Below are 23,137 nucleotides of genomic sequence, written 5' to 3'. Positions count from 1 at the left end.
AATATAAAATCACTCTTCAATACTTTATTTTGTTGGAACATCTTATTACACTCACTTGAAGGAAACCTGAGATTGAAATGAAAACTCTGTACCCTCTCAAAGACTAGGCTAGACTTCTAAGTATTCGACGAGGGAGAGACTTGCGGATCCTCCGGAGAAGGAGAGACTTGCGGTCGTTGATGCTTAAGGGACAGATTTAATAGAGCACGCTGTCTGTAAGAAAGTGAGTATGAGGATAATAAAAGCACTACCAGCTGAAATGGTGGACCAACGCTTGTTAAAATATTTTTGTTTCAAAATTACCATCCATTCTCGCCAGGGCTGTTTGCGGTATTTTATCAGTTTTTCACAAAGAGGGACATAATACCAGTCGTCAACTATCATCCCGGTGCCAAGGTCATGAAGCAAAGTAGATATCTTCTGGGTATTCACGGTGCCAAGGTCAACTATCATCCCGGTGCCTAGCCAATTTTCTATAATTCCCTTTTCAACAAGCAATTGCACATCCTTTGAGGTTTTCACGAGACGCTTCATAAGGATAACATAATTAGCTAGGTAACCCTCCTCTCTGTGATGGCATTGTTCAAAAGCAAGGAGATTTCTGAGTTTCAGATCTGTGGCATCGTCCACTTTAAACTTCGGAATTTTGAGGATCCCACCCGAGAATTGTATGTCCAATAAGCTGCTGCCTGTTTCTACCTCAAACTTGACTCCAGCATTGTGTAGCTCTGTTACGTTGGGTGTGGCTGTGATGTTGGTTTCGCCTGTGGTTTTGGGTTTGTCGGTGGTTTTGGGTGTGTCTGTGGTTTCGGGTATGGCTGTGGTTTTAGGATTCTTTTTTAGTTCCAACGGTAGGTACAGAATTCTTATCAGATCAACAAAATGTTTTACTTCTACTCCAGAAGAACTTATCTTGTCAACTTTCTCTTTTTTTCCCTTGCTATCGATTTTGCTTTGCAAAAATTTGTAGGAAATTTCAAGTAACGAAGGCAGCTGAAATGAAGTTACTTGAAATGAAGGAGGAATAAGTTTGAGAAGATCTTGAAGAATGAAGAATGGCAGCTGATTTTCAAGCAAAATCAAATCTCGAATCACATCCGATATCATCGTAGGCTTGCTGAATATGTAATCATCTTCCTCTCGATAATTTGAGTAACAGAACCTCAATAAAAAATCAATGACGAAGGCGGCATCCACTGAAACAATTCTTACAAATTCATCCTTGTCAAACACAATGGGTTCTGCATAAAAACCTCGCAGCCTTTCCTCTTGCTCCTGTATCTTTTGTATACAACCAGACAATCTTACCCTGGTTTTACATAGAAAATGTTTCAGGTACCTTAATTTGTGCTCTTCCATGGCTTTTAAGGGTTCCTTGCCATGGTGAAGTGGGCCTATAGAGACTACTTGAGGTGTATATGCTTTCTCATTTACTTGCCGTAGTCGCTCAGGAACTCTATAAATACACCCCTCACTGGACAGGTCAGGCAAGTTATCCAACTGGTTTTCTATGTCATGTGCCATTTTGTCGGCTGACATCTTTCTCTGCATTGATTCAAATATTTGATTAGGCACACAGTCTACTAAGATACTTCGAGCAAACTTTTGTAAGAAACAATAGACACCCCGCCAAATGCCTTCGGAGTTATTGTGGAATGTTGCTACTAAATATTCATATGAACCCTGATTGCATGTGATGTGGTCCAATATCCTAGTGGATGAGAAATTTTTCAGTGTGACCGAAACACCGAGTGCTACACCACGTGTCACTATATAAATGTTGGGATATGTGTGTTAAAAAGTTAATAACTTAAAAAAAAAAAAAAAAAAAATTCCACCACTTATATAAAAACACGTAGTGTACCACCCGTGTCCTGATCACAATAAAAAATTTCTCCCAATGGATATGGTGTTGGGTTTCTACCTATATGTCTCGGGTTCGAAACTTCCCTACGTTGAATTATTGTAAGAGTTTCGAATTCTCCTCATTCTCTTAAAATAATAAAATTAATAAAAAAAAAGTTTTCATATGAACCCTGACAGGCCATGGACAAGTAGGTAAGGGAATCAAACTTAAAATCTTGTGGGAATGAGTGTTGTGATAATTTTTTAGTGTCAATAACAGTACTTCTTATTAAAAAAAAAAAGAATTAAAATGAAGTGAGTTCGCATCTGCTTTGTATATAAAAAACAAGCAAGTTTGTACTAGGGCTGGGCACGGGCCGGGCCGGGCCCAATTTTGAAGGGACCGGACCGGACCTAGGTTCAAAGGGAACGGGGCGGGCCGGGCCGGGGATTACATTTTCTAATATAAGAACCGGACATTACCCGGCCCGGTTGAAACGGGCCGGTTCGAGCCGGGTCCACGGGTCCCTTTTTTTTTTTTTTTTTTTTTGGTTGTTCGAAAAAAAAAAAAAAAAATTGTACGGATTGCAAACTGCACAGATTGCAATCTGCACAAAAACTGCACAGATTTGCACAGATTGCAATTGCAGAAAGTCACAAAAACTGCAAACTGCACAGATTGTTAAGAAGTGCCTGCAGCTTCTCCTCTGATGCCTCATTGCCCGAGACAGGGTCATCCCCTGACTCAGTCTCTTCTTCGCGCACTGAGCGGACCCAGCTAGGGATGTCTGAACCATGTTCCTGGACAAGGTCTTGGAAGGGAGTCTTTCCGGTTAGGAGCTCCAAGAGGAGGACGCCGAAGCTATACACATCAGCTGGTTGGGTTGATGGTTTTCTGATGTCGCGACATTCTGGTGCTCTATAAAAGAGAGTGGTTGCGCTAGGTTCTTCGAGTGAATTAGGATCTCCGAATAATGTGAGACCATAATCCGTCAAGCAGGATTCAAAATCGGAACCTAACAAGACGTTTGAGGATTTCAAGTTTCCATGAGTTAAGCCGGGGTTCTGGTGGATATAAACAACTCCACTCGCCAAGTCCTCAGCTATTTTAAGACATGACGTCCAGTGAAGCGGCTTACCGCCTCCTGAAGTTCTTGAACCTGTAAAATCAATTGGAATATATCACAACTAGAATTCGACTAATGACACTTTCAAGAAAACTGCAACAAGTTTAATCAATCTCAATTTCACTAGTTCAGTAACTTCTGGACGAAAAAAAACCTCCGGTGAGTTCTGGAAAATATTCAATGAAATTATACGCGAATTTGACTTGAAATCAATAATGTTAATGTGCAGGATCCTACCCTTCATAAGAATAAGAGTTTGGTGCTTTATGAAAATCCAGAAACTGGTAAAAAAGTGTTCTGTTCATACAAAATTACTGGCTATTGACGAAAAGACATGAGCTTTGAACAAGCTACCAAAACCAGCCAAAACCAGCTCAGCACACAGACATTGACCTCACCACATGAATTTTCAATTGGGGTCTTGCTCACTTTGAGAACCCAGAATAGCATCTACAAATCTAATTAAAAAAATCCTAAATTCCTAAACCAAAAATTCACATAAATAAAAATACCCTAATTCAGAATTTCCTAAATTTTAGCATGATGATGGTAGCAGTGTTCTCGATGGTGAATCGATGATGGTCTGGGACCTGGAATCAGAGGACTATGAGCACCTTAATTTAAGAACTCAACAAAACCCCTAAATCTAGAAAACCCTAATTTCATTTTGAACATAAAAATGTAAACCCAGAGAACTCACTCACCGCAAATCCAACTCACCCCCAACACATTTCAACAGAGAAACCAAACTAAATCCCAAAAGAACAAAAACCCAGCTCCAAAAATCAAATAAAAACAGACCCAGATGACCATTTCAATCAAATCACAACCAAAAAACAAGCAAGATCCATGTGAAAATCACAGCAAATGAAAGGAAGCAGAAGAAAATATTTACCTTGCTGGGTACACGAGTTGTTCGACTTCATTGTTCGTCCCTTTAAGTTTGTCAGAGGGAGAGAAACTGATTTCCAGAGAGTGAGTCAGGAAAATAGATCGAAGCTTGATGATGATGGCAGCGGACGGAGGGAGGAAGATAGAAGCAAATCAGGATGAGAGAGGTCTGAGTGATGATGGTAGCGGTGGTGTATGGAGCTAGGATGATCGGAGAGAGTTAGGAGGAGAGAGGTCTGAGTGAAATGAGAGGAGTCGGGAGACGAGTTCGAGAAGACTAGGAAGAGGAAACAATTTCTTCTATTATTCATTCTAGAAACGGGCCGGGCCGGGGGCCCGTCCACTTCTATTTCAAGATCCGCCCCGCCCCGTTAATATGGTATACCCGAACCGCCCCGCCCCGTTTTGTGTTTAGAAATTTTGGACCCGGCCCTTACCCGCCCCAAACAACGGGTACCCGCCCCTACCCGCGGGTCCAGGACCCATTTGCCCAGCCCTAGTTTGTACGGTTAATTTGCCTCATGTAGATAACTAAGAAAACTCAATAGTATTACTTGCTATCCTCCGGTATATGAAAAATAAATTTTCTTTTAACAATAGCATAATGATAGGCTGGCTATATATAACTATTTTTCTTCAGTATGTTTTTGCAGAAGGTGTTTACTTGGCCAAATTAAATTAATTTCATGACTCATGTAGCTAACTGCCCTTATCTTTCCTTAACCATAAACATAAGTGGTTGATACTAATTCTCGAATTAATATGGTGAGTCTGACATAACGTGGATTTGGAAGAGTCTCGATATTGTGCTACCCAGATTTATCTCACTTACTGCGTGATTAATTTAACCTAGCTTTACTTTTTTGTTTAAACGTGATTACTTTAACCTTGTAGCTATACTTTTTTGTTTAAACCCTTCCACTAATGCAACTGGAATGAATTGCTTTCCAACTCCTATACACCAAACTCCCTGTGTATTTTACTAATTACAATTAGCTTACGATGTAATTTTACTTTGATCATGGAATCTTAAGTTCAACACTACTCTAAATTTGCAAAACTTTATGAACCCCGCTCTTGACACTTATTTTGTTCTTTATTGTAAATAGAGTTGTAAATAAATTTCCACCTGCATGTAAATAGTTTCTATTGTGTATATATCTAGTACTTTCCACATGTTATATACCGTTTAAAAACCTGAAGCATCTACATGTTCTTTAGCGTACAAAGATTTCTTTTTCTCATGACGCTTACTAGGTCTTAACCTCATACGGTTTAAAGTGCTTTTAAACCCAACTACATGTACCGTCTAAGAGAGAAGAATCACTTACACGAACTTCTTCACTTTAAATTTCAGCCTCACTTTCGTTTGGCATCACTGTTTTTCCCAAATTCGGTGGCTCCTCCACGGGGTCCGAAGCCTACAACAAACAATCATACCATAAGTTTGACACCAGTCATGTATATGCCTAAGTGGTTGATTGAAGACAATATCAATGCATGGTTCTACTTAATAGACATAAAACCAAAACATATGTATATACACAGCCCAACTATTCAACTAAAAGATATTAAGAAGAAAGCTGCAACGTTCCCTTAACCGGTAAGTATGAAACAGAAGGCTTCAAAACAATGGATATGTGCGCAATGGAGAAGAAACAAGCCAGATGAAAGGAAAAAAAAAAAAAGGATTATAAATTGAAAAGTGAGTTGTTATTGGTACTAATAATAAGTTGCCTAACACGGTGTGAAGTGAAATTTATTCTTTTGAGAATGAGTGCGTGTTAATTTTTTAATGTATCAATAATAATGCATTTCATCGAAAATGAAAAAGAAAATGAAGTGGATTCGCACTTGCTCTGTATACAGGAAAACAAGCGAGTTTGTATGGTCAATTTGCCTCTTGTAGATGACTAAGAAAACTCAATACATATTGCTCCTCTGGTAGTTGAAAATTAAATTTTCGTTTACCTATAGCACAATAATAGGCTGCCTATATATAAGCATTTCTTCTTCAATATATTTTCGCAGAACGTGTTTAATGGGTCACATTAAATTAATGTCATGATTCATGTAGCTAACTGCCCTTATCTTTCTTTAATTATAAACATAAGTGGTTGATACTAATTCTCCAATTGCTGTAGTGACAATCTAACAGAATGTGGATTTGGAAAAGTCTCAATATTGTGCTAGCTTGATTTATCCCACTTACTATGCTCGATTAATTTAGTTTTCTCGTACCTTATAATGCTAATGAGAGGAAAGTTTAACTACTCAAACTATAGATGAAGAAAAATTCTATCACTTATTGCGCAATAATAAGTGTTGGAAGATAGGCTAAGAGTGATAGGATTAAAAGCACACCACAAAGTAGCACACAAATGTTCTATTAACTTTCCTTATCAACAATAAGATTTGTCAATTGTAGCATATGAAAATAAGGGCCTTTCCCGCAGAAAATTGTTTTATCTAACTACTTAAAATGTCACAAAAACTGGGCTGTTATCCCTACTAACCAGCCACTGAAAAATAATTATTAGACCGACATACACTTATCTAAAGTCTTCGAAATTTTATATGCAGATAGACACACAGAGCTACACTCACACAAATTTTTGGGATTTTTGGAGTTGATTTGCTATTTAAATTAAATAAAACAAAAACAGGAAAAAAACAGATTTTAAGTAGTTCGCATATTAACAAAAACGAGTTAGGGGAATTGCTATCCACCACCAAATAATCATGCAAACATGTTATGTTTCATTCAAATTCCTTTCATTTTCGGATGAAGATGCTCAAGTTGGCTCAATGTTAGAACTCAACCTATTACTCTTTCTTATGTAGTATGTTAAGAGAATGACGTTTTCAACTTAACTTAGTCCCTAACATGCAATCTAGAATGGTGTGTTCATAGATTTAACAAGTAGAAATCATTAAGAATGAAAAGAGTTTGAGTCATCATAAGGCATCGTAAGTAATAGCGTTGTCTTACTTATCCTAGAAATTGATTCACATGTTAATCGCAATTAACAAGTACTACTCTAGAACATATGTAGGTCCTCATTCGACAAGGGCAGGCATACACATATTCATAGCATTAGAATCCTAGATATGCTTACTAAGTATGCAGCCGTAGAAAACACATAAAGAATTCATTAATGAGACAAGTAGTGAACCAATTTTCATTCATTCATAAAAGTAATTCAAATGAAATATCATAACAAACTTCCAATCATATCCGAGGCTTCAAAACAGCCCCTAACTACTAAAAATTAGTTACACATAATTATCAAATTGAACCAAAAGAAAGACATGAGTTTGAGAAGATAAAACCGAAAGAAGAGAATGCCAAGATTTCCTCATTTCTTTTCTTCCTTCCCCAACGCAGCAGCCTTGCCTTTTTTCCTTGCTTTCCTTCCTTTTTTTTCTATCTTTTTTACCACCTTTTTTTTCACACTTTTTTTCCATACTTTTTTTCCACACGTTTTCCGCTGCAACCCACAGCCCTTTTCTTCTTTTCTACTGCCACAATTTTTTCTCCATAACTTACCCCACTAACAGCCATTTAGTGATGACAATAAGTGAGAGGAAATGCTAAAACAATTGTAACTCTTTGGGCAGCCTTTATGCCCATTACTCCCACTTAATTTTCCATTTCCTCTGATATTTGAATAGGTGTCAGTTGGCTTGTTCTTGACTGCATCAGTTTTGGCTGCTAGTTTTATTGGATTTATTGCTTTCAATGCTTTCTTGTCAGTTACAAACTGCTCAGCCTCTTAGGAACCTTTCAGTGTTAAAACGGCCATAACTTCTTCTAGAAATTGATATTAACAATCCGTGAAATGCTACAGAAAATAGACATCCGTAGCTTTTCAAGCATTAAGGCTCATTCTCTAATTCATTCTGAGCTATCCACAACTTGCTTCCAAAGTCAGATGACCTGCACAGGCAGTTTTGACAAATTTGTTACTTAAAATTCCACTTGTGCTATTTTTCTTTTTTTTTTACTTGACAAATCCTACAAAACACAAAAACAAAGTAAATAACTCAAAAATATAAGGAACTAACTAAGAAAAGACAACTGAATTTGATGTAAAATTTATATAAATATGAGCTTATCAAAGAGCTAGTTTGAGATTGCTGTAGTTTTTTTTTAAAACTGCTTTTGCTGTGCTATGAGAATAAACAACTGTGAAAAAAAAAAACAAGTAAGTGTTTGGTAAACTATTGTGCTAAAAATGTTTTTAGCAAAAAAGAGACTAGTGTAGGATTGTCAATATGAAAGTTTCATTAATTGAAACTATTCACCTGCTCTTATAAAAAAAAAAAAAAAAGTGTTTATTTAGAAGTATGGGTATAACTGCTTCTACTTCTTTCTATTTTACACCCATGGTTTTGAAATAAAAAAAAACATTTTTTTATTTTCAAACACAATTTTAGCAAATTATTAAAAAAAGCTGCTTTTAGAAAAAATTTAAGCAATTCCAAACCAGTTCTAACTGGCGTCTGGGGATGAGAGCAATGAGACAAAATCCAGTTTGGTGGATTTTCCGTAGACAAACGAGCAACCTCAATTTGGCTTGCAAAGACAACTATATAAGCAAGGGTACTTTAGGCATTTCATATCCTTTGGTTGTCATTCAATCATTTATATATTTCTTTCTATTAATGAAAGGGTCGTATTATCTAGACTTGGCATTCCTCTCGTGTTCCTCGTGCTCGTGTCATTTTTTGATATACTCGATATTTTAATGGGTCGTGTCATGTAACAACCCGTTAAAATGAAGGGATAATAAGACCTGACTTGAACTCGACTATTAATATTAACGGGTAATATGACCAAAACCGTTACCCGTTAAAAAGAATAAATTTTTACTTCAATAAATAATCAAATTAAAACGTAATACTAAATTAGTATCTACACAACACATTATCACATAAATATCACTTCAAAACATAAAAACACATTTATCTTTCAAGTATTACATACCAAAAAATAAGAGCCTAATGAAAAAAATTAGTATATTATTCCAATATATCAAACGTCCAACGAAATGCAAAATGAAGAGCCCTTTTTTTTTTTCAAGATTGTGGAGCCTAGTAAAAATTCATAATAATTAATGGCTAAGTGTGAAAAATTTTAAAAAAATAAATAATATACAATCGCTCGTAATAACAAGTTTTACAATTTTCATAAAGGGGTCAACTCTGAAATTCGGTACCATAATTCACAAATCCTAGATTTATATTTAATCGTCGATCATTGTTTACGCTCTATTCTTCTCATGTGATTTTGTTTTTCAGATTATCTTTTTTTTAAAACATGACCTTTTAGCAGATGTAGAAAAATGAATGGTTCAGAACGTTGATATCACGTTCAGATTTTTTACGGTTAGTGAAAACATTCCTCAGAGTTTATAAAATCTCAAGAAACATCTAATATCTACTCATTATCTCAGTTAATTGTAAACATTAGAACGTGATATTAACGATCTGAACCGTTTATATTTTTGCATCCGCTAAAAGGTCATGTTTTCAAAAAAGAAAATATAAAAAACTAAATCCAATGAGAAAAATAGAAAACAATGATCGGCAGCTAAATATAAATCTAGGGTTTGGGATTATGGTGCTGAATTTCGGAGTTGACCCTTTCACAAAAATCGTAAAGCTTGTCATTATGAGCGATTATATATTATTTATTTATTTATTTTTACAATTTTTCACACTTCTACGTTAATTATTAAGAATTTTTCTTAATTTTGTACTCAAATAAAAAAAATTATTCATGAGGGTTTAGGGGGTTCTAAAAATCCAAACGATGTAACTATCGTCTAAACATAGAGAATGCAATCACTAATGTATGTATATTCTTTTCACATTTTTTGCATACTTTGAACTCCCCCTAAAAACACTATTCATGAGGGTTTGTAGGGTCTTAAAAATACAAACGACAATATACCCAACATCCAAGCATAGAAACTGAGATCACAAGCGTTTGCATACTTTTTTTCACATTGTTCACACTTGTAAATTAATTATTATGAACTTTTTAATGTGCGGGTATTTTTAAACTGTTTTGGTATTTTTAATGTGCTTTGGAATGTTACTATGGCAATAATTGTCCCTTCATTTGTCAATAATGGTCTTTATACGTGGAGATAGACGAACTTTCATTTGATAGACATTTATAATTGGGGGCCATGAGGCCAATAATTGTAGAAGAGAGGTATAGTGCACCAGTAGCAAGTCATTGGATATTTAATTTGTGGGTTCAGAGGAATTTTATTATGCCAAGCCCATAGTGAGGTTTAACTCACTCCCCTACTTTTTTAGTGTAGATAATATTGTTTGTTAAAAAAATTAATTAATTTTTCATCCCGTTTGAGTATATTTTTATTTTTCGATATATATTTAATTTAGACTTTCTTATCTCAAACATGAATCAAGATGAATCCTTCTTAACCATTGGCTGATGACAATAATCAATAACAGTGTGACATCACCTAGGTTAATTTCATCTGGCAATAGTGGTCCCTTCCCCCGGAGATAGACGAACTTTCATTTGACGGACATATATAATTGAGGGACATGAGGCTAATAATTGTAGAACATAGGTATACTGCACTAGTCGTGATTCATGTAGCTAACTGCCCTTGTCTTTCCTTAACTACAAACATAAGTGGTTGATACTAAATCTCTAATTAATGTATTGACAATCTGACAGAACGTGGATTTGGAAAAGTCTCGATATTGTGCTAGCTTGATTTATCTCACTTACTATGCTCGATTAATTTAGTTTTCTCGCACCTTATAATGTTAATGAGAGAAAAGTCTAAACTACTAAAACTGTAGATGAAGAAAAAATTCTCACTTATTGCAATAATAAGTGCTGGAAGATGGGCTAAGAGCTAGTTTGAGATTGTTGTAGTTTTTTTTTAAACTGTCTTTGTTGTGCTATGAGAATAAACAACTATGAAAAAAAGTAGGTAAGTGCTTGGTAAACTATAGTGCTATAAATGTATTTAGCCAAAAAAAAAGACGAGGGTAGGATTGTCAATATGAAAGTTTCATTAATTAAAACTAGGGAACTTTAATGAAAAGCTCCCAATATTGTTCACTTTAACGGAAAAACCACATTTTTACACTAAAAAGTCAATCCTGGTACTATTCACTTTACCCTTTATTTTGTCTTTGTCGTTAAAATTCAAAATTTTTAAGCATTTTTCATTAGTTTTTCTTAAAACTATTCACCTGTTCTTACTAGGGCTGGGCACGGGCCGGGCCGGGCCCAATTTTGAAGGGACCAGACCGGACCTAAGTTCAAAGGGAACGGGGCGGGCCGGGCCAGGGATTACATTTTTTAATATAAGAACCGGACATTACCCGGCCCGGTTAAAACGGGCCGGTTCGGGCCGGGTCCACGGGTCCCTTTTTTTTTTTTTTTTTTTTTTTTTTTTTTTTTTGTTGTTTGAAAGAAAAAAAAATTGTACAGAACTACAGATTCACCAACACCAGGTGGTAAAGTCAGGTGGTAAAGTCAGATCACGATCACGATCAGTAAGATATCCAACTTTAAGATATGGTAAAGGAAGCTGTGAAGATTAGAAATTATCATGTCAGCAAACCAAAAATATAATCTCTCAACCAACGAGATTAAGCAGACATCAAGGTATGACCACTGAAAGAATTAGGAAAATTAAGTCTCTCTCACTGAAGGGATATCCTTTTCTCCATATAAATATCAAATCAAATTGGTTGAGAAAGAAAACTATGGGAACCTTACATTGTAATTTGGTTTCAAAGCATGAGCAGCTGCAATGTAGATAGCCGATTGACTATACAACTCATTAGGTGAAACTTCTTTGGGGTGTCCAGATCCCCCAGTTCTTAGTGTGTCCTCAGCCAATCCGTACTGCAAGTAAGAAAAAGACCAAGGTTTGGTAATTCAAGTTACGGGGGATTATTAGATAAGAGAACCAGTGGTTTCTTGTTATCCACTATAGAGGAAACTGAGAGTCCATTTAAATTATGAATGGAGTATCACATTATCCTAAAATTATTAAGATAAGTAACAAACTAACCAATACGGTTCCAAGATTGTAAATTGCTCGATGGAAATCAAACTGCAACTGAATAGCTGCGCGGAACTGCACCAGAAGAAAATGACATGAGTCATGACAGTATAAATGAGAAACAAACACTTCAAAGATGAAAATAATATTCTGGTTTCCCATCCACATTTACTTGAAAGGTAACCCTCTACTTGAAACAAAAAACTACAAATACGAGGAGAAATACTATAGCTGCTGATGCAGATCCATGAATCACATCCTCCTGCCTAGACCGACAACTTACCAGAGACCAAAAATTATGTTACAGATTGACCAGTTTGCACAACATAATCAATAAGCAAAAACTAATCCCATATTCAAAATCAACAACGTGGTTCAAAATCCACGATTTCCTAAATCACGCTTCACCAAAATCAATCATCAAAAGTGATTAACTCGTAACTATACATCAAGAGAACATATATACATATGGTTGTGTGTGTGTGTGTGTGTGTGTGTGTGTGTGTGTGTATAATGTATGTATATATAACTTTTGTTTTTACATGTACATGAAAATGTCCAGTCCATGAAGCTGCTTCTTGCAAAGATAACAACAACTGAGAAAATCGGAAGCCCAAAACTCTCTTCCCACTTCACCAATACTCCATGGAGTAGTAGAGAACACCCCAGGGGCCACCACCATACCAGCATTAGGATCATCCACAACCCAACTCAGCTTATCATCGAAATAAACCCGCTTCGATGTCAAATTGTTTCCGAAATGCGAAATTACACACGTATAGCTCTCAGACAATTCATCCACCACAGCCCCAGCCCTCTCCTCGCAAAACCCACCTCTGAAATTAGCTGCAGAGACTATGGGGATTGGGCTCGACCTTGGTGACTCTCACATCAGAGACGGACTTCAGAGTTCAGAGTTCAGAGACGGAGAGGTCGAGGTCGATCGAGAGACTGCAAAGACTCTCACATCTCACTGAATCAATTAGGGTAAAACCACGGTCATGATTGGAATGTATGTTTATTTTCAATCTGGGCCGTCCATTTCAATTACAAACGGGCCGGTTCGGGGCCCTGTTTTTCTATAAATCTGGAACCGGCCCGACCCTAGAATGCCATTACCTAGGCCCGCCCCGCCCCGTTTCCCCTATTTAAAAACAGGACCCGCCCCGTACCCGCCCCGACCCGCCTATACCCGCCCCTACTCGCGGGCCCAGGACCCATTTGCCCAACCCTAGTTCTTACAAAAAAAAAAAGTGTTTATTTAGAAGTATGGGTAGAACCGCTTCTACTTTTTGCTATTTTACACCCATGATTTTGAAAGAAAACAAAATTTTGTTATATTTTTCATTTACCAAACACAATTTTAGCCAACTATTAAAAAAACCTGCTTTTAGAAAAATTTAAGCAATTCCAAACCAGCTCTAATTGGCATATGGGGATGAGAGCTATGAGAGATAATCGAGTTTGAAGGATTTGCCCTAGATAAACGAGCAACCTCCATTTGGCTTGCAAAGACAACTTTATAGGCAAGGGTGCTTTAGGCATTTCCTATCCTTTGCTTATGATTCAATCTTTTATATATTTCTTTCTATTAATGAAAGGTGTGGTATTATCTAGACTTGGCGTTCCTCTCGTGTTCTTCGTGTTCGTGACGTTTTTGTGACATACTCGATATCTTAATGGGTCGTGTCGTCTAACAACCCATTAAAATGAAGGGATAATAAGACTTGACTCAAACTTGACTGCTAATATTAACGAGTAATAGGACCTAACACGTTACCTGTTAAAAAGAATAGATTTTACTTCAATTAATAATCAAATGAAAATGTAATACTAAATTAGTATATACATATCATATTATCACATAAATATCACTTCAAAACATAAAAATACATTTGTCTTTCAAGTATTACAAACCTTAAAATAAGAGCCTAATGAAAAAACATTAGTACATTATTCTAATATATCAATCGTCCAACGATATGCAAAATGAAAAGCCTTTTTTTTTCAAAATTGTGGAGCCTAATAAAAATTCATAATAATTAATGGCTTTGTGACATCCCACATCGCCCAGGGGAGTGATCCTTAAATGTATATTCCCATCCCTACCTAGCGCGAGGCCTTTTGGGAGCTCACTGGCTTCGGGTTCCGTAGCAACTCCGAAGTTAAGCGAGAAGGGGGCTTGAGCAATCCCATGATGGGTGACCCACTGGGAAGTTGCTCGTGAGTTCCCAAAAACAAAACCGTGAGGGAATGGTAAGCCCAAAGCGGACAATATCGTGCTACGGTAGTGGAGTCGGGCCCGGGAAGTGGTCCCGCCCTGGGCCGGGATGTGACAATTTGGTATCAGAGCCTAACCCTGGCCGCGTGTGTGCCGACGAGGACGTCGGGCCCCTAAGGGGGGTGGATTGTGACATCCCACATCGCCCAGGGGAGTGATCCTTAAATGTATATTCTCATCCCTACCTAGCGCGAGGCCTTTTGGGAGCTCACTGGCTTCGGGTTCCGTAAGAACTCCGAAGTTAAGCGAGAAGGGGGCTTGAGCAATCCCATGATGGGTGACCCACTGGGAAGTTGCTTGTAAGTTCCCAAAAACAAAACCGTGAGGGAATGGTAAGCCCAAAGCGAACAATATCGTGCTACGGTAGTGGAGTCGGGCCCGGGAAGTGGTCCCGCCCAGGGCCGGGATGTGACAGCTTAGTGTGAAAAATGTAAAAATAAAAATAAAAAATAATATACAATCCCTTGTAATAACAAGTTTTACAATTTTCATGAAGGGGTCAACTCTGAAATTCGGCACTATAATCCACAAATCCTAGATTTATATTTAACTGTCAATCATTGTTTACACTCTAGTCTTCTCACTGGATTTTTTTTTTTCAGATTACCTTTTTTCGAAAACATGACCTTTTAGCAGATGTAGAAAAATGAATGGTTTTGAACGTTGAATCACGTTTAGATTTTTACGGCTAGTGAAAATATTGCTCAGAGGTTATAAAATCTCAAGAAACATATAATATCGACTCATTATTTCAGTTAATCATAAACATCAGAACGTGATATCAATGATCTGAACCATTCATTTTTTTTCATCCGATAAAAGATCATGTTTAAAAAAAAAAATCCAGTGAGAAAAATAGAGCGTAAACGATGTTCGGTGGCTAAATATAAATCTAGGGTTTGCGATTATGGTGCCGAATTTCAGAGTTAACCCCTTCACAAATATTGATAAGCTTGTCATTATGAGTGATTGTATTACTAGTTTTTTTTTTTACATTTTTCACACTTCTACATTAATTATTATGAATTTTTCTTAATTTTGTACTCAAACAAAAAAAATTAGTCACCAGCATTTGTTCCTATTATACTAAAAAAAACAATGAGGGTTTTAAAAATCCAAACGACGATGTTCCTATTGTCTAAACATAGAGAATGCAATCACCAGCATTTGTATATTCTTTTCACATTTTTCGCATACTTTGAACTGCCCTAAAAAAACACTATTCTCGAGTGTTTGTAGGGTCTTAAAAATTCAAATGACGATATACCCAACATCCATGCATAGAGACTGAGATCATGAGCATTTGCATACTTTTTTTTTCACATGGTTCACATTGTAAATTAATTATTATTGAATTTTTAATGTGTTGGTATTTTAAAACTGTTTTGGTATTTTTAATGTGCTTTGGAATGTTACTATGGTAATAATTGTCCCTTCATCTAATAATAATGATTCTTACACGTGGAGATAGACAAATTTTCATTTGACAAACATTTATAATTGAGGGCCATGAGGCCAATAACTGCAGAACAGAGGTATACTGCACCAGCAGCAAGTCGTTGGATATTTAATTTGTGGATTAAGAGGAATTTTATTATGTCAAGCCTATTGTGAGGTTTAGCTTACTCTCCTAATTCATTAGTGTAGATAATACTGTATGTTAAAAAATTAATTAATTTTCATCACGTTTGAGAATATTTTTATTTTCGATATATATTTACTTTAGACTTTCTTATCTCAAACATGAATCAAGAAGAATCCTTCTTAACCATTGGCTGGTGACAACAATCAATAACAGTGTGACATCACCTAGGTTAATTTCATCTGGCAATAGTGGTCCCTTCACGTGGAGATAGACGAATTTTCATTTGACGGACATATATAATGGGGGGACATGAGGTCAATAATTGTAGAACATAGGTATACTGCGCTAGTTGTGATTCATGTAGCTAACTGTCCTTGTTTCCTTAAATATAAACATAAGTGGTTGATACTAATTCTCCAATTAATGTAGTGACAATCTGACAGAACGTGGATTTGGAAAAGTCTTGATATTGTGCTAGCTCGATTTATCTCACTTACAATGCTCGATTAATTTAGTTTTCTCGTACCTTATAATGTTAATGAGAGAAAAGATTAAACTGCTCAAACTATAGATAAAGAAAAAAATTCTTTCACTTATTACGCAATAATAAGTGCTGGAAGATGGGCTAAGAGCTAGTTTGAGATTTTGTAGTTTTTTTAAAACTGCTTTTGATGTGCTATGAGAATAAACAACAGTGAAAAAGAAAAGCAGGCAAGTGTTTGGTAAACTATACTGCTAAAAATGTTTTTAGCCAAAACAGAGATGAGGGTAGGATTGTCAATATGAAAGTATCATTAATTGAAACAATTCACATGCTCCTATATAAAAAAAAAAAAAAGTGTTTATTTAGAAGTATGGGTAGAACTGCTTCTAATTTTTGATATTTTACAACCTTGATTTTGAAAAAAAAAAAAAATTTCATTTACAAAGCACAATTTTAGCCGACTATTAAAAAAACCTGCCTTTAGAAAAATTTATGCAATTCCAAAACCACCTCTAACTGATGTATGGGGATGAGAGCAATGAGAGAAAATCCAGTGTGAAGGATTTGCCCTAGACAAACGAGCAATCAAAATTTGGCTTGCAAAGACAACTAGATAAGCAAGGGTACTTTAGGCATTTCCTATCCTCTACTTATCATTCAATCTTTTATATATTTCTCTATATTAATGAAAGGGTGGCATTATCTAGACTTGGCATTCCTCTCGTGTTCCTCATGTTTGTGTCGTTTTCAAGACATACTCGATATCTTAATGGGTTGTGTCGTATAACAACCCATTAAAATGAAGGGATAATAAGACCTCACTCGATGTAATATGACCTAACCCGTTACCCGTTAAAAAGAATAGATTTTACTTTAATAAATAATCAAATTAAAACGTAATACTAAATTAGTATCTCCACAACACATTATCACATAAATATCACTTCAAAACATAAACAAATTAGTGTAGATAATATTGTATATTAAAAAAATTAATTAGGTTTTCATCATGTTTGAGAATATTTTTATTTTTCGATATATATTTAATTTAGACTTTCTTATCTCAAACATGAATCAAGATGAATCCTTCTTATCTCAAACACGAATTTTCATTTGATGGACATATATAATGGGGGGACATGAGGCCAATAATTGTAGAACATAGGTATACTGCACTAGTCGTGAATCATGTAGCTAACTATCCTTGTCTTTCCTTAAATATAAACATAAGTGATTGATACTAATTCTCCAATTAATGTAGTGACAATCTGACAGAACGTGGATTTGGAAAAGTCTCGATATTGTGCTAGCTTGATTTATTTCACTTACTATGCTCGATTAATTTAGTTTTCTCGTACCTTATAATGTTATTGAGAGAAAAGTTTAAACTACTCAAACTATAGATGAAAATTCTTTCACTTATTGCACAATAATAAGTGCTGGAAGATGGGCTAATAGCTAATTTGAGATTGTTGTAGTTTTTTTAAAACTGCTTTTAATGTGCTATGAGAATAAACAACTGTGAAGAAAAAGCAGGCAGTGTCTAGTAAACTATAGTTCTAAAAATGTTTTTAGCCAAAAAAGAGACAAGGTTGGATTGTCAATATGAAAGTTTTATTAATTGAATCCACATGCTCCTATAATAAAAAAAAAAAAGCATTTATTTAGAAGTATGGGTATAACTGTTTCTATTTTTTGATATTTTATAACCATGATTTTGAAAGGAAAAAAAAATATTTTTCATTTACCAAACACAATTTTAGCCAACTATTAAAAAAGAAAAAAAAAGAAAAAAGAAAAACAGCTTGTAGAAAAATTTAGGCAATTCCAAAACCAGCTCTAACTGACGTTTGGGGATGAGAGCAATGAGAGAAAATCCAGTTTGAAGGATTTGCCCTAGACAAACAAGCAACCAAAATTTGGCTTGCAAAGACAACTATATAAGCAAGGGTACTTTAGGCATTTCATATCCTCTGCTTATCATTCAATCTTTTATATATTCCATTCTATTAATGAAAGGGTGGTATTATCTAGACTTGGTGTTCCTCTAGTGTTCCTTGTGTTCATGTCATTTTCGTAACATACTCGATATCTTAATGGGTTGTGTCATGTAACAACTCATTAAAATGAAGGGATAATAAGACCTAACTCGAACTCGACTGTTAATATTACCGGTTAATATGACCTAACCCGTTAAAAAGAATAGATTTTACTTCAATAAATAATCAAATGAAAACGTAGTAGTAAATTAGTATCTACACAGCACATTATCACATAAATATCACTTCAAAACATAAAAACACAATTGTCTTTCAAGTATTACATATGAAAAAACATTAGTACATTATTCCAATATATCAAACGTCCAACGATATGCAAAGCAAAGAGCCTTTTTTCACACCCCGACCGAAGTCGAGGCATGCTGGCCGTCACGTGAGGGTGACGTAGCTAAGTGCGCAACAGAAGTGAATATGATAATAAGAAATGTGAATAAATTAAAACCAACTAAAACTTATCTATACTAGAGATAATACGAAGTGTGGAAGTGACCAAGCATAAGTTACACACATATTAGAGCATAGGTAAAACGGAAGTGCAATCGAACTATCTAAGTACTAATTATACAAACAGGGAGAAGATCCCTACTCTTATTTATGGAAACGTCAGAACCACCGTGTAGTCCTTGTGAGCCACCAAAGATGAACAGCTACCTAAAACCTGAAGGGGCACAAAACAGAAGGGTGAGTGGGCAAAAACAAAAGGTTTGAAAACACATTTATCTGTATGAACATAATAACCCCTCTCCATAAAACCCGTATAGTTTCCAGAAAATACTACTACGTAGGTATGAAAACCAATGCGTAAGAGCAGTGAAAACTGAAGTATGCCACGTCATAATATCTCAGCAGTAATAAATGTAAGCTAGGTGTGAAACCAATATAAAATAGTATTCCAGTCGGAGTCACCTAACGTTACCTGTACGATTGGACCCGTAGCTTATCAATATATGTCTGCACACGAGTCGGAGTCACCTAATGTGACCTGTACAACATGCTGGGTGTAAATAAGTATGCTCAAGTGCTACAATCACGTGAAAGTTATGCGATAAATGACAGGTCACCTACGAGTTGGAACCACTTATTGTGGTCTGTATGACAGGCTAACACCAAAACTTGGATCCAAGGTAAGCGTGCGGTGCAGGAGGTGAACAATCTCATGAAAGCTGTGCCCTAACTTCGGGCGGGAGCACTAACACCAGGGTGCAGCACAACAAGCTCTAAATGTATAAATGCCTAGCAATATGTAATGCAACAAAGCCATTCACATGCTATCTCACCTGAAGCTTACCTGAGCCTCCGCAACATCAAATAGTATACCATTCATAACAATAATAAGCGATATAGACATGGCATACAAGGCATAAATTCATTTAAAAACATTTTCTGGAAATCATAAAGCATATATATATATATATATAAACAAATGCCCACTCACTGATAAGTAGCAGGATCGTAGCCCCCTAACCTCGCTTGTCCACACTCGTCCTCGGAGTACGTCTCTCCTATATGTGAAATAACTATTTTTATGTTAATTTGATAATACATAAACAAAACCTAGGATAAACTCCTTATACGTTGCTCAAATAGGGTGTTTGAATATACTCACGTGATCTACTCGACAACACAAACACCCTCATATTTTAAGAAAAAATTTTGGATGCTAGACTCGCCCTTACGCGCAGGCACGTGCCTGGCATATAGGACGGAAACCCGTTAATATTCCGTTAAATGTAATTGACAGTACCTGACGCCATTAGAATGTTCTGTTAAAGTTAACAAAATATTCCTTTTCTTCTTTGGTCACTCTGTTGGACTCCGTCGTCCACCGCCGATTTTTGGAAAATTTTCAAAGCTTAATAACTACTTTATTTCTCAACCAAAATCCATGAAATTTATATGGATTTGAAGGTCTTGAAGAGTAGAACACATTCGTATCTATTAGAAGTCCTAAAACTAATGAAAAATGGTTGGAAAAACTCTCGAAAGTTTCGGCCAACTCTGCAACTCTTCGAACTCGCCTATTCCGACGTCCACTCCACTCCAAATCTACTCCAAAGTGTTAGGGAAGTGAGTGAATATATTTCCAAGTCCTAAAACCTCAAGTGCTATGATCACGTGAAGGCTGGGTGTAAATAAATACGCTCAAGTGCTATGATCACGTAAAGGCTGGGTGTAAATAAATACGCTCAAGTGCTATGATCGCGTGAAGGCTGTGTGAAGTATCGCAAGTCACCTACTAGTCAGAACCACCTAATGTGGTCTGTACGACAGGCTTGCACCTACCTTGGAACCAATGTGAGCGTGTGGTGCGGGAGGTGAACAATCATGTGAAGGCTAGGCCCTGGCCACGAGCGGAGCACTATCACCGAGGTACAGGATAATGAGCATTAAATACATCTCAACACAATCTTACTCACTACCATCACTATCATCAACATGTATTCACATGAAGCTTACCAGGGCGTCCGCAGCGTCATTTGACACTTCAAAGTATTCACAATAATTAGATTCAAGTAATATATATAAGAATATGCCATGTTGAAAATCTAAGAATCAGACATTTCATAGTATTCCCAAAATATATAATACGGTGTAAAACATACAATCAATAATGCTCTACTACCAAATATTTACTTTCAGGAATAATTATCGGTGATAAACCCAACTAAACACTAGTTAAACTAACTATCAAAACTGACAATTTCTTACTTCAATTCTCTATTCCTCACACATTTATTTATGAACACATTTAACCACCAATTCATAAACCTAAAACTCGCATTTCCACCAATTTTCTTCACATTGCTCCATTTCCCAAACAAGGTTTTTGTCTCAATTATTGTATCTCACTTATTATATGGCTGCATCTAACGTCTCGTTAGACTGCCTACGTACCCTAAACAGGGATCAAGCTATTCGTAGTTCACATTAATTACTTCAAAGCATTCACAGTAATCATAAGCAATAATCGATTTATAAACATTTGTGGAATTATCAATTATATATATATATATATGCACACACGATAGAAAGGAAAAGACCCACTCACCTGGCGTCCACGTTATGATTCTCTAGCACACACATCGAGGCATCCGAATGATCGGTGCCTAGAACAATTATCGAATCACCTCTCAAAACTTTTATCCATAGAATACGTAATTCACATAAAGCATATCCTCAAGGACATTCTAAAATAGTTTGAGGCCCATTGACCGCAAGTCAATCGTTGATTGAAGATCGATGATAGGGTCTACAACCTTATATAACTTGGTCCAGAAGATCCGCATATCAGATTCCAATCCGTAACTTCCAAAGATCCACATTATGCTTCTAGAATAACATACTAAAATTTCATTGCGATCCAACGGTCGGATCTCCGCCAATTGCCCAAAATCAAGTGGCGGTTAACATTTATTTTACGAACTTACAAATTCAATTCGGGAAGATTTGTATGTCAGATTCCCAATCTGTAGCCTCCGACATTCTTCAAATATTACTACTACAATGTAATGAATTTTGGTGACGATCCAACGGTTAGATCATCAATTCACATAAATACCTATTAACGTTAACGTATCATAGAGAATTTAGGTTCCAACAATCAACCTACGTCATTCAAATATCAAAATTGAATTCAAATTTCACAGAAATGAAGACCTCAGTGAGTAGAAAAAACTTTATACCTGTGGCTAAGGCTAATTTGGCTTGGAAAGGCTCCAATTTCACGAAAACCCACCAGAACCCTAGTTTTTGGGTACATTCAATTCGACTCCATGGATGCTCCAACCCCCCTACCATCACTTGGGCTTTGTTCCTGAGGTTTAGGGGAGCCTATTGGTAGTGATAATTGGCTGTGTTAGCTTCACATTTTGTGAATTACCGTCGAACACCCACGCGCACCTCTGTTGCATTTTTCCCAAATCTAAGGCCAAATTGTATGAATTTAGGGGTAGAAATGGTAAGGAGGAAGCTAGGGAGGTGTTTCCAGGTGATGGTTTGGCTTAGTTCACTGGAATTTGGCCAAGAAACCATTGGTTTCTATGGTTCCCGCCGGCTAGGTCACACGAGTCAAGGATGACCCGTTTGGATTCCTTCATTTTCTTCTTCTCTCCTTTCCCTCCTGGTTTTTCTCTCTCATTCGTCACTGTCCCTCTCACTCATTTTTGATTGGGCAGTGCCCATCTCCTTCCTCTCCCTCTCTTTCGCTGCCATCAGGCAGCCATCCCCCCATTTTCTTTCTTCTTTTTCTTTTTATTAATCTCCCACAACCCTTTTCATTAAAAAATAATAATAATAAGAAATGAATAAGATAATAAATAACAATTCTTACCAACACACTTTTGGAATATGGTAAGGTAATAGTTCATACGCGTTATGAACTAATGATCAACGAAAATCAATACCCTCGTCTCTAGGGTATTCTCGTAAATTTCACATTTTAAATTTTATAAAATAATAAAATTTGGGACGGGTTGTTACAATCTACCCACCTTAAAAAATTTCGTCCCCGAAATTTAAAATCATTACAATTCAGCACTGGAAGATAGGAGAATAATATATATAAGTAAAGTAAAAATCAATTTAGAACATTTGTGCTAAAGAGAAAATGACATTCTGCCGCGGTCGAAATGTAATTATTCTCTTTCCTGCCCTCAAACTCATACTATCTTCCTTCTTCGATAATATAGTGGTATAATGTGTCATCCCGACTCGGATAAATTAGTGAGCTGCACTTCCAGAATACTATTAACATTTCGCCAACCAAGGAAGAGAAATTCACATTTTACAACCT

General features: G+C 36.2%; 1 protein-coding gene, 1 long non-coding RNA gene and 1 pseudogene across 2 annotated transcripts; all 3 read right to left on the bottom strand.

The window, feature by feature from the left end:
* Positions 1 to 183: 183 nt before the first annotated feature.
* Positions 184 to 7,428, bottom strand: LOC137730602 (UPF0481 protein At3g47200-like; annotated as a pseudogene).
* Positions 7,429 to 11,322: 3,894 nt separating this feature from the next.
* Positions 11,323 to 12,012, bottom strand: LOC137731494 (uncharacterized). Its single transcript, XR_011068272.1, has 3 exons — positions 11,945 to 12,012; positions 11,647 to 11,775; positions 11,323 to 11,455 (listed from the first exon to the last, which is right to left on the bottom strand). It is a non-coding gene; the product is annotated as an uncharacterized lncRNA (long non-coding RNA).
* A 461-nt stretch (positions 12,013 to 12,473) lies between these two features.
* Positions 12,474 to 19,693, bottom strand: LOC137730504 (FCS-Like Zinc finger 14-like). Its single transcript, XM_068469527.1, has 2 exons — positions 19,634 to 19,693; positions 12,474 to 12,818 (listed from the first exon to the last, which is right to left on the bottom strand). The coding sequence occupies exons 1-2, from the start codon at positions 19,691 to 19,693 to the stop codon at positions 12,474 to 12,476; spliced, it is 405 nt and encodes a 134-aa protein (XP_068325628.1).
* Positions 19,694 to 23,137: the final 3,444 nt, after the last annotated feature.

This window comes from Pyrus communis, chromosome 1, assembly GCF_963583255.1.
Source record: "Pyrus communis chromosome 1, drPyrComm1.1, whole genome shotgun sequence".
Lineage (NCBI taxonomy): Eukaryota > Viridiplantae > Streptophyta > Magnoliopsida > Rosales > Rosaceae > Pyrus > Pyrus communis.
The sequence above is the reverse complement of the archived record's forward strand: the minus strand, read 5'-3'. Positions and strand labels throughout refer to the sequence as shown.

Coding starts and splice junctions, on each gene's coding strand:
- LOC137730504 (XM_068469527.1), bottom strand. CDS start 19,693: ATGTCTATATCGCTTATTATTGTTATGAATGGTATACTATTTGATGTT. Junction 12,819..19,633: donor TTGATGTTGCGGAGGCTCAG/GTAAGCTTCAGG, acceptor CTGATGTGAGAG/TCACCAAGGTCGAGCCCAAT.